The 16,776-nt window shown below is 39.6% G+C and overlaps 1 protein-coding gene across 3 annotated transcripts in view; it reads left to right on the top strand.

The window, feature by feature from the left end:
* The window catches only part of lrrc4cb (leucine rich repeat containing 4C, genome duplicate b), a 50,365-nt gene extending 33,793 nt beyond the window's left edge, over nucleotides 1–16,572 (top strand). For all 3 annotated transcript variants that reach the window (XM_049718014.2, XM_049718013.2, XM_049718012.2), the window contains one exon: nucleotides 11,771–16,572. In XM_049718014.2, the coding sequence (XP_049573971.1) occupies nucleotides 11,798–13,693 (1,896 nt within the window). In that variant the 5' untranslated portion in view covers nucleotides 11,771–11,797 and the 3' untranslated portion in view covers nucleotides 13,694–16,572. The remainder of the gene's footprint in view (nucleotides 1–11,770) is intronic.
* The last annotated feature ends 204 nt before the right edge of the window (nucleotides 16,573–16,776 follow it).

Raw genomic sequence — 16,776 nt, 5'->3', positions numbered from 1 at the left:
CATCATAGTGGACAGCAAAATGTTGTCATTAAAATTAATGCAATAGCCACTGAAAATGAAAATCTACAGAGAATGTCCTACCCAACACAGTTACATTAAAATGAATATTTGAGATATGTTTCATTTTGACAAATTCTTGAAATAGGATTGATTATTATTGGGCGGTGTGCTCAGTGGTAGTGTTTGTCTCCCAACTTGCAAGTTGTGAGTTCAATCCTCATCCCTGGCAACCATGTCAAAGTGTCCTTGAGCTGGACCCTAAATTGTTCCAATTTAAATTGTAACAGGTCACAAAAGAAGCCATGGAAGTTTGTGATGAATATATAGTGGGAAGGTTAGTCTTCCAATTCCAAAAAGGACTCCATGAACGTGCAAAAACTTTACTGCATCAAAGGCAGCAATGAAACAGCAACAGTTAAGTCCAACGATGGTCTTATTTACTTTGTGGCATGTGATTGTCGGCCACGGTCGGGAGATATTTTATTTGTGAGGAGACTCAAGGCAACGAGAATAAAAGTCAGACTTGAACCAAGGCTGACCAGGTACGACAAATAGTGCCTTGTATAACCTGATTTTGAAAAATGTCCTTTGCCTCGTTTTATCGTGCTACAAAGCTTACAGAAGAAATTCACACAGATCTTATTAAAGAGTATTGGGAGTATATATATATATATGTGCATGATAAAGTTTGTTTACAATGAATTATGAACCACTTTAACCAATATGTTTTTTGCATGAATGTGACAAACACGCTATTTAATGATCTTCTATCATTACATACATGCTATTCAGTATGAACTAGAAAACGAAAATGCATTACAATGACACATTAAGGACAGATTGACAGGGATGCATATTTTGGCGCACCACCAGCCTTTAACAGCTTATTAGCATGCCAGCTGAGACTTCTCACCATGAAGAAATAATGAAAGAAAAAACATGATGGACTGCCTACCGTAGGCTGTCAATGCAAGCTACACGCAATCAATCATCCATCGCTAGCAACAAAACTCACATATAACAACAGACGAGTCTGCGCAGCGTCTGCCGTCAGAGATAAGAAAACACTCGAGCTATAAAACACAACAGCATAACTTTCCCGCCTCCATTGTTATCGCTATAAGTGCGATAGTACAAAAGTTAGGAACGCATGTAATGTTCGTAGGGCAAAAGTAGTCCAATAAGAACAACAACAAAAATGCAGGTGTAGCAAATGACCTTGCGGAGGCAGAACAATAATCTGGCTCATGGTGATGATTTGTGAGGCTCTGGGTAGCTCCCAGCCTTTTTCAGACAGCGTATGCGGCCTGCATCCATCTTTTGTAAAATAGTTTACTGCCACTTGAACAATTGCATTTCCTCTGCTTTGACTTTAAGATGCTCTACCACCAAGCACCATGCATCCTCTGCCGGTTGATCAAAGCAGCTTAACAGAGAGAAAAGAACAGAGGTAGGGGGAATCAAAGTCCCGTAGTGAGAAAATGCCCACTCCCTCCGTTATTGAGTCCAAATATATTTGATGGTGGTTATTTTTAAACAGACCTTAATCCTCTGCTCCTCCTTCATTGTGAGTTTGATAATTACAGTAATCTGGTTGGAGAGAATTTAATTTTCCCAGCGATAAACTGTTGCTGTGGAATGGACTAGCTGGCTTAGGTGAAGGAATGTTCGGTGTCCTCGAATTGAGAGCGTCGAGTGCAATTTCAGTGTTAGAACATTGTTCAATATCTACCTTTGTATCTTTGAGTCGCTAATTAGCACACGACTCACCAGGAGATGATGGCAAGGATATGTTTCGGATGAATAGTTATGAGCATGCTACTCAGCATAGGCAGAGGAAAAGGTATTTGCTTAAGGTTCACTTAAAAAAAAATAGACTACTGTATGTCTGGGTTTCATAGTGGAACGAGATTTTCCTTTTGAAAAACCCCGTAATTAAGATGATATTTGTAGTAAAGTATTACCAGTCCAGTAATAATCCTTGTTTCCACATAACATAGAGGATATACGGCTGTGACTCTGTGTAATGGTATGCCAAGCACATTGCTGTAGTAGTTGCTTGGAGGTGCAATGCAAATTTGCCCAAACGCTTTCCATGATAAAATAATGGACTTTAGTTCAATTAAGTTGTATGACTTGGTTAAAAAATAATGTGCAATATTGTGCCCTGCCCTTGAGTAACGGTGTCTCCCTGCTGATTCTTGGCTACAATCATTGGGAATGAAGATGCCCTTTTGTGACCTCCCTTGAGAGAGCAAGTGTAAAGAGAATTCCTCCACAGGGATCAATAAAGAAACCACATCCTCACAAGCTTATCGAGCTGCTTGCAGATTTAGAAAAGAAAAAAAAAAGGGAATGGTCTGCTTGCTTTACTCGTCGACCGAAATATGTGGCTTAGTCTTTGGTAATTTGTGAATCATCTCACTGAATTTTGTGCTCATGTGAGAAGTTGAGAATGTTGATGAATTGCCCACAGGCTGGCCAGTCAAATACTGTTACGCTTTTGCCATATGAAAAAGGCCTTTAAGGACTTTACCTGGCCCAATAAATATGAGAATTTTCTCAAATTCACACTTGAGACAATAAATAATAAACATTAAAAGTCTTCCGTGCTAAATATTCATAAGCTAACTTAAACTGTCAGATCATTGTAACATTAAACAAAGTAGCCTCAACTTAATAACTCACCTTTTGAAAAATTGAACTGCAATGCAGAGAGTTGGGAATTTGGCATTTATTTTTTTTAACCACATCATATAACTTAATTGAACTCACATTGAGTTACAGGCATAGTTCCTCTCTGTTACGTGGGAAAAAGGAATATTACTGGACTTAAAATGCTCGGCTTCGTTTTCCGTTGGTTTATCCTCTTGCTCTTCTTCCTCTTTTTCTATCATCCTGCATATCTTACAGTCGAACTCAATGCTGGCGGCATGTTGCGTCACAACGTGGTGACTGCACTTAATGCATGCAATGGTACAAATGTGGACTTACCTTTATATTGTACAAATACATACAAATCGATCACTTAAATATCTAATGTAGTGGAGGTGCAAATAATCAAGAATTATAGTATAGTTGGGTTTCAACTTATACTGAACCATTAAAGCCATTGACTTGAATATAAGTGCAATCATTTTCCTGGAACAGATATGAATCCATCTTGCAGCACTGATGTTATCTTACAGTAAACAACTCATATCCCTGGGGTAAATTATAACATTTACCGAAGCAGTTAAGCTTTTAAGGTTTTAAATGTACTTCTTGTTGTTTATATTAAGACGTACTGTAATTATCCCTCAACTAATGGTCTCATAGGGGTGCATTCCAAGCCTTTTGTGGGAGCAGAAAGCTCCAATGAGTGGTGTGTAATTTTATCCTTGATCATCAGATGCTTATAGATAACTGCAGAAGATTTTCCTTGGATATTTAATCATGAATCAATTTTGTGAGCCTGTCCACGTAATTTGTAAGAATGAGAAAATCTCTTGAGCTGAATTTGAAACTCCCAGTAACAATCTAGTCTCTCTGTTTTGATGGGTCAACGATTTATTGATTATTAATTATTGTTTTCACCATGGTAAAGACTATTCTTCCTGGGGTGCGTCACAAAAAATACAGACAAATTCTTTACAATATAAAATCAACATGGGCTTTGTTCTTCACCTAAACCAGGGGTCACCAATTCATATGACATCAATTGTAACTTCTTTTCCAGTTATTGCTTCTTTTTTTTTTAGTTTTCTTATAAAGTTTTGTGATTTAACTGTAACAATGGGGGAAAATATAAAATGGTTTCAGTATGAAAGTGTTCGGTACATTGCTGTTCTTTTCAGTGCATTAGTCCTAGGAATAGACGGGGTGAAATGATTACCTAGGGCCTGTCTGGCGTTATAGCGTTACCTTTCAGTGGTTGGCAGCAGCCAGGTTTAGCTGAAAAATAGACGCATGCCTGAGACAGAACCGCCACCCCAAAATGAAGAAATTTCAATTTAAGTTTCATCAGTGGGTGTTAACTGTAATTTTTCATACTTTGTGTATGTAATGTGTCTACAGAAACTAAGACACTGGGCAAAGAGTGGGATGGGGGGGGGTCGTTATACATTTATATATCGTTTTAGATATTATTTTATTATCTATATTTGATTATACTGTATGATATATTTAAATATAATTTTTATTTTATTTGCATTGTCTTGGCAATTGTAAGTAGATCAGTGCACTTCGATCGATGGCGTCAGGACTGCATTGACTGGGACAATCCGACACATTTACACTGCAGATTTCCAATACTTATTATATTTTTATTCACATTTGCATAAGGCCTGATTCTTATCTAAGGATGTCTGATTTACCCTGTAATGATGCCGGTTAGCACGTCCGCCTCACAGTTAGGAGGGTGCAGGTTCGATTCCACCTCTGGCCCTCCCTCTGTGGAGTTTGCATGTTCAAAGTCAAAGTCACAGTCTGCTTTATTGTCAATTTGTTCACATGGCAAGACACACAAAGAGACCGAAATTACGTTTCCACTAGCCCACGGTGACAAGACATAGTACACAATATACAAACAAGTAAACAACACAAAAACTAAAAACAAGAAGGCACAAACAATGAATAAATAAGAGTGATGAATAAATACTAAATAAACAAATAACATAATAAATAAGAGGAGCAAAAATGAAGCAAGTGTGCATATAGCAGACAGTCAGAATATAGCGCAAAATTACAGGACGCTACGCAGAAGGGGGGAGAGAGTTCAGGATCCTAACAGCCTGGAGTATGAAGCTGTTGGTGAGTCTGGTGGTGCGGGAGGGCAGAAGATCAAACAAAGAGTGAGCGGGGTGACTCACATCACTCACAATCGTGGTCGCCTTGCGGGTGAGATGGGAGGTGTAAATGTCCTTCAGGGAGGGGAGTGAACCACCAATAATCTTACCAGCCATGTTTTCTACGGGCACTCCAGTTTCCTCCCACATCCGAAAAACATGCTTGGTAGGCTGACTGAGCACTCCAAATTGCCCCTCGGTGTGAGTGCGAGTGCCGTTGGTTGTTTGTCTCTGTGTGCCCTGCAATTGGCTGGCAACCGGTTCAGGGTGTCCCCCACCTACTGCCCGATGACAGCTGGGATAGGCTCCATCACGCCCGCAACCCCCGTGGGGACAAAGCGGTATAGAAAATGGATGGATGATGCATGTCCAAATTATGACATTTGCCCTTGAGTTTGTAAAGTGAAGTATTAACACATACCTTGTTTTGTTAAGTGATTACAGAGGTATTTTAAATCATGTGTGCCCCCTGATGTACAATTTGGAGTTTGGCAAAATTATGTTGAGACAGCCTCATCGACAATGGGGGGAAATAAGGAAAGAAATATTGTTTCAAGGCTTTGGCATCAAGCCGCTGATGGTGTAGGGGTACACTCGCCTGTCTTGTGTGCGGGCAGCGTGGGATTGATTCCTGCTCAGTGGCGGTGTGCATGTTGGTGTGACTGGTTGTTTGTTTCTGTGTCCCCTACGACTGGCTGGCGACCACTTCAGGCTGTATGATGTCAGCTGGAATAGGCTCTAGCACCCCTTGTGACTCTGAACAGGATAAGCAGTGATGAGAATGGATGGATGGCCTGGGAAACACGATTCACTGACAATAATTATTGAAAATAATAATATAACACACTGAAAAGCAATGATAAGCAAGTAGGCGGAGTAATCCTAGCCCTGAGTGCATCACTTTTGAGAATAGAATGTGATTTTGTAATCAAAACACCATATTTATCCCCAAGGTGCAATTCAAAAGGTATGAGCAGCGACAATAAGAAAGGACCAACTGAACATTAAATTGTACACAAAGTGCAAAATCTGTATGTAATCTATGATTAGGTATTTAGTCAAATTGGACAAGTAGTGTGTAGAAGGATGGTGACTCAAAGTGGATAGAAATTATACAAATACCTCACAAGCATACATTGTGTCATTATAGTGTAAGCGCAGCGTTATAAAATGTAATTTAATAAATATTTCCTTGCTACCTAATTTTCCTCTATAGCTGTAGGCTAACAATAAAAGTGTAACTATTTTCATTGTGTGACAGTTGGTACTAAAGAATCAGATGTGTAACGTGCAACAGGAGACTATTCCTGAATTAAGTTTGAGAAAAAAAAAAGTGACCTGTGTTTTATGTTATTTAATTAATCATCTTAGACTTGTCATCTGCTTGTACTTGATGACAATATGAAAAGTAGGATCGGGCATTTTTTTTAATGTGGACGATTCCGGTTGTGATTCAGATTCTTCAATTCGATTCTGCATCGAAATCTTGTGCCAACATTTTTAAATCTGAATGATGATCTGGAATGTCTGGCTCCATACGATTCTTGATGCCCAAAGTAAATGAAAAAAAGCTATACATACATTTTATGCTGATGAAAGTTTAAACTCAAGCCAAAGTCTATTGTAACATACAGACTGTGGCCGTACTTCAAGGTACCACTAAATATTATCATTATTCCCGGTGTGTTGGCAGAACAAAAAGACAAGTGCAAAAGACTGAAGCGTGGGCTCTATGATGATAAGTTTTGCCAGTATTTTTTCACCCTAATGTGCACACCAAAGCCCCAGAGAGCACACTCTTGCATTCAGTCAATTTGCAGAGAATAGCTTTACAAGAATAGCTGTGACTGAGCACTGTTTGCATGGAGGCCACTCTGCCAATACTAGGCCATTGAAGCTTCATGGCATTTGTGTCATTCTCCATGTGATACGATTGAATCTCCGCATCTCAGCCTTTAAGAGGCAGTGCATTCGCAATGCAACAGGTATTACCAATGCACTGCTCCTTGAATAATTTACAGATGCAATTAATAACTCAATGTAAACATATCAAAACACGTTTATTGTGTAAGTAGGACTAATATTTGTTGTAGCCGTTTTATTGAAAGGAACAGTATTTGGTCATTTAAACACTTACCTCCCATGGGATGAATCTGCTGTTGTTTACATCTTTACATGCACATATAAACAGGTGAATCAATTCATTTGAATCACTTTACCTCACCCAAGTATCTGCCACCTCCTGCTTGAAGATATATATTTGAGGAAAATTAAAACCCTGTTGTTAGTAAAGTTATTAATTGGAGGAGAAGTCTGTGTGAAATCATTTCAGTGATATGAAATCTGACAAGTCTCTCCTCATGTTACCACTTACAGACCTACTGCTGAGCTGAATGGTATTTAGTCTATCCATTTAACACATTACCGATTCATAACATTCGCAAATATTCACTGCGTGTATCCCCTGAATCTTGTTTGTGTGTAAATGTTTCACTTCACAAGCCATATGGATATAGAGAAGGTTCTCACACACTAAGTTTGTGGATGGACGAATAGAATGGTTTTGCAAGTCTTTAAAATGGCATGCACGTTTAAATGCACGTAAACACACCTAGTCATAATCTAGGTCGATACAATATTCATGATCTTGCGATGTCAAATGAAACACGTTTTCGTTTTTTTTTTGGGACATTGTGCTCTACTAATATATATGATTGCTTCTTCTTTTTCTGCACACAGTGTATGCAATATTCAAGTAGTTACAATGAAACACTTTTCATATTTATGTTTAATATGCTTTGGACCATGAGCCTTAGCATTAAAGTGTCAATATGATGTATGCCCCATGCCCTCAAATGTACAAAATAATAGGTTTATGGTTTTCAGTGAAACAATGGCATACTTTACACTCAGAATAGGCCAGTGTCATAGAATCCAAACCGTTTATCATGTACACGGGCTCAGGGGGTTGAGGGGAAATGCCTCTACTAATTTATGAGCGAGAATGTTGCAATCGTTCTGATAAATGACAGTTAGCGAACAAGCTTGTTTGCAGAAAGAGAAAAGGGAACAGATGTTTTTCATGATGAACAATGCACAATGAGGTGTTACACTTGACCTTTATGACCCGAGTTTAACCCCTGCTGTGCCCATAGGGCAGATAGGACGATCTTATTGAAATTGATCACAATTCCTGGTGACTGGTCCCGTTTTCCCTTCCATGTGATGTGTGTCATCACGTGTGTCCATTGGCTGGAGGATATTAAATTAAAACAGACACTAAACTGAGAGCAATCAAATTGCCATCTGGAATTATGATCAAACTGACAATTGCTGCAAGGACTGTAACTTGAACTGTAATATAAACAAAGTAGTTTGTAATTTGACCAATACACCGATCACTGGTTTTGAAATTCTTCTTGTATATTGACTAAAATACTTTTGAAATCATTAAGCTTATGAAAATTATATAAAAAAATAAAAAATAAACTTCTAATAAGTTTGTGGGCACTTTAAGAGTTAGCGCACAAAGATAGGTACATTGTGATTTAATTCTTCATGAACGAGTGCAAGCTTGATCGTGACCTAAAAAATATGTGGGTTATTTACTAATGATAGTACATACCTATTTATTTCTGTTAATGTGCAAACATGCATATTTAGCCACATCCATCAAAGGTTATATAATAAAAATGTGGTTTGTACAAAGATGTGCATTTGTTAACGATGTCAGAGGGATATTATTTTAGCAATATGACTGGTTTAAGTTATTGCAGTTTTGCAAAATTCTACAGCATTTTAGTGACCTGTTCTCTTTTGGTTACATTATATTGACCTTTTTTAATGTGGTATTTTCTCTAGATCACAAAACGGCATGTGCCAACGTTTGATTGATAAGGGGGAGGGTTGGAATGTTTCACCAATACAGGGAAAGAGGGAAAGCAAGTGAATGGTTTAGTGACACCCATCAAGTGATAATTCAATTCCTAATCAGACATTACCTTATGCTGCCTCCATTATGATAATTGCATGGGCTAAATCACTGTCAAGGGACTTCCATGCATGTTGTTCTCTTCTCTGCAGAGAGATTAAGGCGAAATGCCCACATGGCTGAAGATGAGGGCACGCTTAGTATTCGTGTCACTTGTTTAGCCCACCTCTGAGCGTGCAGCCTTAAAATACATTTACCTCCACATCTTATATGAACACAAAACGGCAGCTGTATGAATTACAATGTAACATTTATCAAAAAACAAACGAACAACATTTGGAAGTAGTCTTATAGTAATTCATCTTTGAAGTGGGTTTCATCGTCGTGCTACAGTTCTATAAGTACTTAGAATGCAGTCAATGCTAAAATGTAGCAGGTTTGTGTAGGTAATATCTACACAACATTGATTATCTGGTGGGTACTGCATTTCTGAGCTACTTTTTTTTTCTTCCCACCTGCATTGCATTGTTAAATACAGATGTGTGTGTTTCTGTCCCAGTTGGATGCCCATCTTGCGAATAAAGAACGAAGAGAGAGAGAGAGAGAAACAGAGAGAGAGAGAAACAGAGTATGCATCTTTCTTTGTACGATATTTTTTGTACTAGTGTACACTTATTTCGACATAGTTTAGCAGACAAATAGAAAACGTGTCTTCGTACCCATTACGCATTACCAAAACACATGAGAAGCAAGATGTAAAAACAGCTCCTGGAGGGGTTTGAATTACGATATGATCAGTACATTTACTTTGGTCAGGCTTCAACAGGGCAATTGTCACTATAACACCTTTGTGTCAGACTTGTTCTAAGAAATTAATCGATAAATCTCAGTAACATAAGCCATAATGCCAGTGGCTGCTGGCACAAAAGTAAATGTGGGTGTATGTTTATGTTGAAGCCAGGATTTTAAATGTGAACAGCAAACTGCTTTCAGCGGCTCTAAATACATTTTGAGCTGTCGAGATTCAATTATGAGAATGTTGGATCGAATCTATTTGCTTTTTTTGTATTCTCTTTATGTGCAAAGGGATTGTCATGTTTAAATCCGAGCAGATGGAGGGAAAAAGGAGCAAGGCATATATCCAAGTCTACTGTATAATTGCTGCCTTTGACAAAAACACAATCATCACTTAAGCACTTTTCATAAACGTTGCAGTAAAATGGAACCAGAGATATTTTATTCTTGCTGTGTTTTTGCTACATTCAACACTTGCTGTGTTTAGGTGGTAGTGCAGAGTGTTTGTGATTCCGGGCAGATAAAATGAGCCTTTGCCAGTGGGAGGCCTCATTCCATCTCATTCTTCAACAGAGACTTGTCCCTCTGCAGCCTCCCAATGCTGCAGTAGCATGGTAGCTTGGCTGGAGAGAAAACAAGCCACATGTACCATGTACCTTTTATATTGATTCATGCAGCCACTCTGTCTTGCAAGCAAAAGAACAGTTCCACCTGAGCTGACAATTTTTCCAGTGGTGTGGCAAACATAAGTCATAATATCCATATACCTTGCCTTGAGATGATTAACAGACAAGTTAGGATTTCAGGTTGGAAAGATGCAATAGCAAAACCACAAATGAGTGAATTTGAAATAATACAAGTCAAGAATAAACGGTGACCTATTTTACTGTATCTGCTCAGCATATTGCGTGTGAAATGTTTGGTATACTGTGTTGTGTGTTGACGCAGGTTGCTTCTAGGGCACAACATAATAAGGGGTACTAAACGCATCAATCATGCTGTATGAACTAGATGCCTGCTGTTGTACGTTGTATTTGTTATTTGAATGTCCTGGCCTATTTTTGGTGCTCTGCAAGGCAGCAAATTCCTAAACACTCACACCTTGAATGGATATCGAGCTGGTGTTTTTGATCTTTCTACTTTTGCGACATTGTGGAGGCTGATATGATTTATTTTCCGGTTTTCTAAGTAGTATTGAAAAGGTGGAAATTGTTATATAATTTAAGTATCTATGAATTTTCTCAGAAGTGATGGAAAGGGTTAGGGCCGGATCATTTCATCCTACTCCTTTGTAAGCAGTGATGTGTACATTGTCTTGTTCATCTTATTTTTACCAGTCATGTTCATATAGCGATTGATTAATCAGTTAATTAATTAGAATGTTTCCTTCATTCATTCATCCAGTCTAAAGAAAGCTTATTCTATGAAAAGAAGGAAGATAATTGTAAAGTTTGTGTTCTCAGATGTAGCGTATGAGTCTTCTTCACTCTTAACTCACTCTTTGGCTGTTGGTTTTCGTGTTGAATTGGACTGTAATTAAATGTAAATGGGTCATTGCTCCGGCAATGCCAAATGCCAGACAAATGCCAGGTAGGCAACAGTACTCATCACATTAAAAATGTATTGGACAGCTTCTCCTTTGTCTAGAATAAATAAAGGAATTGAAGTTCATTTTCATGCAACGATTAAGGTCATAGCTTGCTCATTTGATTTCATTTCTTATTGAAACAAATGTTTCTCTTGAAACATCCATTTCTATAATCACATGCAAACCCGTGCAGTGCAACACAAATCTAAAAGCAGGCTTTATTAGTTTTGTAGTATAAAATAATACCGGATTTTTGAGTATGCAGGGGCAACCGAAGACATTTTATCATAATTTGCATGTTTGTTTTCATTGCATAATTCATAGATAATTTTCCTGGTATCTGTATTGCACTGTATGGAGAAATCAAAATTGCCATTTCATACAGATGAGAACACAATGAAATGCTTGTGAGTGCTAAAAAAGGTCATGTGTGACTTAAAATGGGTCAGCATGCAAACAGTCTTGCATCGGGTTATTTAGAACTAGATGAACTAGACAACTAGATATTCAAAATTACGTGCCATGTGTGCTCTCAGTCCTCCAAATTACAATGCAATGTCCAAATTCTGATTTGTGTTTCTCACAGAATTTTTTTTTTATGTCTTGTTTTGCTTTGTTTTTGTGTTGCAGAAAACTCAAACAGCAGATGAACTATGAATGCTGAACAAAATGATCTCCTCCTTCCAGCGCCAGACAATGAGAAGTCGTAGGCTAAAGGGGGCGCTATCCAACCCCCTCTTCGTGCTACTCTTGGCCCTTCAGATCTTGGTGGTGGCCGGGCTAGTTCGTGCTCAGACCTGTCCTTCTGTCTGCTCGTGTAGTAACCAGTTCAGCAAAGTCATATGCACCCGTCGCAGTCTACGGGACGTGCCTGATGGTATTTCGACCAACACCCGTTACTTAAACCTTCAGGACAACCTCATACAGGTTATCAAGGTGGACAGTTTCAAACACCTGCGCCACTTGGAGATTCTGCAGCTGAGCAAGAATCACATTCGCAGCATTGAAATCGGCGCTTTTAATGGACTGGCAAGCCTAAACACCCTGGAGCTCTTTGATAACCGGCTCACGACAATCCCCAATGGAGCATTTGAGTATTTGTCCAAGTTAAAGGAACTGTGGCTTCGGAACAACCCTATCGAAAGTATACCGTCCTATGCCTTCAACCGAGTCCCCTCGCTTCGAAGGTTGGACTTGGGCGAGCTCAAACGTCTCTCCTACATTTCAGATGGAGCCTTCAAGGACTTGAGCAATTTGCGCTATTTGAATTTGGGAATGTGCAACCTGAAGGAGATCCCCAACATCTTACCACTGGTAAGACTGGAAGAACTGGAAATGTCTGGAAATCAGCTGACTATTGTCAAGCCTAGCTCCTTCACAGGATTAGTCAACCTCCAGAAGCTGTGGATGATGCACGCCCAGATCCAAACCATTGAGAGGAATTCCTTTGACGACTTGCAGTCATTGGTAGAGCTAAACCTTGCTCACAACAACCTGACTTTTCTTCCACATGACCTCTTCACACCTCTGCATCGTATGGAACGGGTCCACCTTCATCACAACCCTTGGAATTGCAACTGTGATATCTTGTGGCTCAGTTGGTGGCTCAAGGAATCCGTGCCCGCCAATACGAGTTGCTGTGCCCGTTGCCATACCCCTACGCTCTTTAAAGGTCGCTACATTGGTGAATTGGATCATAGCTACTTCCAGTGCGATGTTCCTGTCATAATCGAGCCACCCTCTGACTTAAATGTGACAGAGGGCATGGGTGCAGAGCTCAAATGTCGTACAAGCTCCTTGACATCCATCAGCTGGCTCACACCAAATGGCTCCCTGGTGACGCACGGGGCGTATAAGGTGCGACTGTCGGTACTCAACGATGGCACGCTTAACTTCACCAGCGTCACCATGCAAGACACCGGGACGTACACCTGTATGGTCAGCAACACTGCGGGAAACATCTCCGCCTCGGCTGTGCTCAATGTCACTTCTGTGGAAAACAGCGGGGTGACCTATTTCACAACAGTCACCGTGGAGACCATTGAGAGCCCGGGTGACGATAGCCACACACCGCTCCCGCCGTTCGGTTGGGTGTCCTCCTCGACCACAAAAACGACCCCGGTTTCAACGAGGACCACGGAGAGGACTTACACCATTCCAGTTCTCGATCTGGACGGAGAGGGAGCCCTCAACGGCTTGGATGAGGTGATGAAAACAACCAAGATTATCATTGGCTGCTTTGTGGCCATCACGCTCATGGCTGCTGTTCTACTTGTTATTTTCTACAAAATGAGGAAGCAGCATAACCAACAGGATCCTGACGGCCCGGCCTCCTCTATGGAAGTCATTACAGTTGAAGAAGAGCTTGCGGGTGTTGCTGCAATTGACAGACACCTATCGCTGCCCCCACTGGAGCACTACAACCACTACAACACCTACAAGAGCACTTATCATCACCCCTCAATGCTCAGTACCATACACAGCTCAACCACACAGGAACATTTACTGATTCAAGCTTGTTCAAAAGACAATGTACAAGAGACCCAAATCTGAGCCTACATTTCGCATACAGTAATATTCAACATGAGCGGTGTTAGGAACACGAAGGACACCGCAAAGAAGAAGAAGAAAAAGAAGAATACTCCAATGAGACTCCAATGTCAACGACAGAGCTAAATCAACATTTGGCAAAGGGACCACCAATGATACTTTATTAAGTGTCTTTACAAAAACAAAGCTTATTTATTTAAAAACTGTCTGGTGACTGAAGACAAAAACTAATTGTGATAGCTTTTTAGCTCGTTTTCCTTTTTCTTTTATCTCTCGCTCTCTCTCTGTGTAATGTTGCACAAGGAAAAGAATGGTTTGCTAAACGTGAATATGGAATGGAGGTTTTGTACTGAAAGAAATACAGTTTCATTCAATTTAGTGTTTGGTCTCAGCTGTTATGGTTTTGCGAGGGGCATTGTTTTAGTGTATACAAGCCTTCATTTGCTTGTTGTTCAGTGTACGACGTCCACTCCACATTGAGGCAGCTGTCTATACTACTCCAGCATAAAATGAGTTAATTTTCATAATCCCGCAGTACTTGCTGCCATTCAGGAGAACCTATTGAGGGAAAAGCTCTTGCTGATATCAAAGGCAAGCCTGCGTGTCTGAAGACGAAAGCAGTCAAATTAGTACATGCATTAGAGGCACCTTAAAGCAGCCATATACTATTCATTGTAGTATAACGAGTAAGACCTCCATTTACCCATGATTTACAATTCATTGCTTAATTAGTTTCTCCTATAAATATTGTTTCCTGTTATCTCAATTAGTTTCTCCTGTTTTTCATGTTGATCAAGGCCCCCTGTAGCTTCCCCCCTTCTCGTTTACTCCGTGTCCCCATGCTTGTCCTTCTTTGATTGTCTCTGCTGCTTAATTCAGGGACATTACCCACCCCTTGCCATGTCTCATTTGTCTCGCTTTAGCCGTCGGCATGTGTCGCACGATGGCAGAATACTGCTTGAGAAAATGAAGGGGAGCATAAGGCTGCAGTCAGTACCCTCCCTTTTAACCCAGTTATGATGTATGTCCATGCAGTGTGGCGTTACCTCGCCATCACCCTGGGGTCACACAAGCTCATGTGCTGATAGTCCATCTGTTGGTACAGATAAAGAGGCAAATGAGGCAGCTTTGTAATGTAGTGTGACCCTGTCGGACCAATGCAGACAGGGCTAACAGACTCGGTGAAGCAGCAAGGGACCTGGCACGAAAAAAGGGAGATAGGTTACGTCTCATTAAACTGCATCAGCACTTCATTTGCAGACCAAGAGAGCAAAAGTGATAACCAAACAGCATTAGACTTTTTCACCATCCATATGCCGAGCATAGCGAGGCTTGAGAACTTTCAGCTTGGTGTCATTGATGTCAGATCACAGGAAAAATGCTCTAATTTGAGGCCGCATCATTTGTAGCCCATCAAAACATTGTTTTAGGAATCTGCTGCTGATTTCATTCATTTTTTTCGGAATGGTAAAAAAAGAAGAGTAGGTGTGTGGAGAAAGGATAAATCCACAACGGTCACATGGGGTCTTCAAACAGAAATCTGGAAGATATGAAGGAAGAGGAATAAAAAATAGATAAGCTATAAGGAGGCAAAACTAGCCATCGGTCTGTCACCATGGAAACGGTGACCTTGTGCAGAAAGTAAGATGTGGTAGATATGCCTTTCACTTGTCTATAATGGTCGTCTGTTCAACAAGCTTGTTTTGATTTCCTGGTAAAGATTGTGCAGATACCAGCGATTATTTCTTAAGTTGAAATAATGTGGTGGGCCTTTACAGCTGGAATAATAGAATTTTGAGCAACATGTGACATCATCATTGCAGAGCACTCTGCAGCTTCATGTTTTTAAATGAAATAAAGTGGTGCCTGATTTGAAAATGCGACCAGTTTATATTTCCATTGCCCCTTCCTTTCTTGAATTTGAATTCAGTAAGGACGGCAACCATGGCTTATAGGAGGAATATAATAAAGGCCCATCACTCAAAAACTCATCTGCGTCTGATCAGTTAGTCACCCGCATTTTTTTTCATTAGTTCTCAATAACAAATGTGATAGGAGCAAAATATACATTAGGAGACCGATGTGTGGATGCACACTGCAGAAATGGATTAGAAACGTCTGCCGTTCTGCTGGAGTTATGAATGATGTGGGCATCAATAATAACATTAAATGTGAACCATTCTTTCCCTTTTCCAGTTTTCTGTTTTGGTGCTCAGTTTCTTTTCACTGCTTTTTGTGATTTATTGATTCAGTGTTGATGCTGGCTATAATTAAAACAGTTGGGATTTTATATTTGTATGTATTTGAGAATGGGGGTTGAGATTTTTCTTTTTTCCAGAGTTAATGGATTTTTTTTTTTTTTTTTCTCTGAATTGGTAGTATTATGTACATGAGTAAACTGGCCCAAAGTGGAAGGCTGTTTTGGGACAAAACTAAGACTGCTGTGTAGAATGTTGGACATGAAATACCAGCAGCGTGTGCTTGATTTTTGTGCAAAATCCAAGCCAAGATATAATTCGTGTGTGTTATTCTGCCAACTGTGTATGTATGGGAAAGGGTACTGGATGTAGGAATATTCTCTCTCATTTTTGGAGAGAGCAACCATCAAATGGTTACATTTCTACAAAAAAATAAATAAATAAATAAATAAATAAATATTTTCAAAAACATATTGCAAAAAAAAAAAATTAAGCTCATAATTTTACATGTGCTTCAATTGTTTGAAAAATGCTGAAGGAAAAAAATGGGTGACATAAAAGAACAAGAGACTGTGCTTGTAATAAGTCCAGCTAATTTCTCTGCAGATGAAGTCCACTTATTGATACCTGAGATTGTAGTTCATACTGTACATGAATATGAATAAAATGCATTTTTTCCTAATAGTTTTCACAGAGCAAATCGTCATGATGTCAGTATTTTGTTCTCTTTATTCTCTTTTTTTTTGATGAACGCGTGGTTATAAATATTCAAGCAAGAAGAAATAGTGTGCAGACTACATCATTCAGAGGAGTACACTTTGAAGAGACATAGCTTCACAATGCTCTTCCTGTGAGAAGCAAAAAAAAGTGCTATTTCTCTTGTCACAT

This window comes from Syngnathus scovelli, chromosome 4 (genome assembly GCF_024217435.2).
Source record: "Syngnathus scovelli strain Florida chromosome 4, RoL_Ssco_1.2, whole genome shotgun sequence".
Lineage (NCBI taxonomy): Eukaryota > Metazoa > Chordata > Actinopteri > Syngnathiformes > Syngnathidae > Syngnathus > Syngnathus scovelli.
This window is presented reverse-complemented; position numbering and strand designations above follow the sequence as displayed.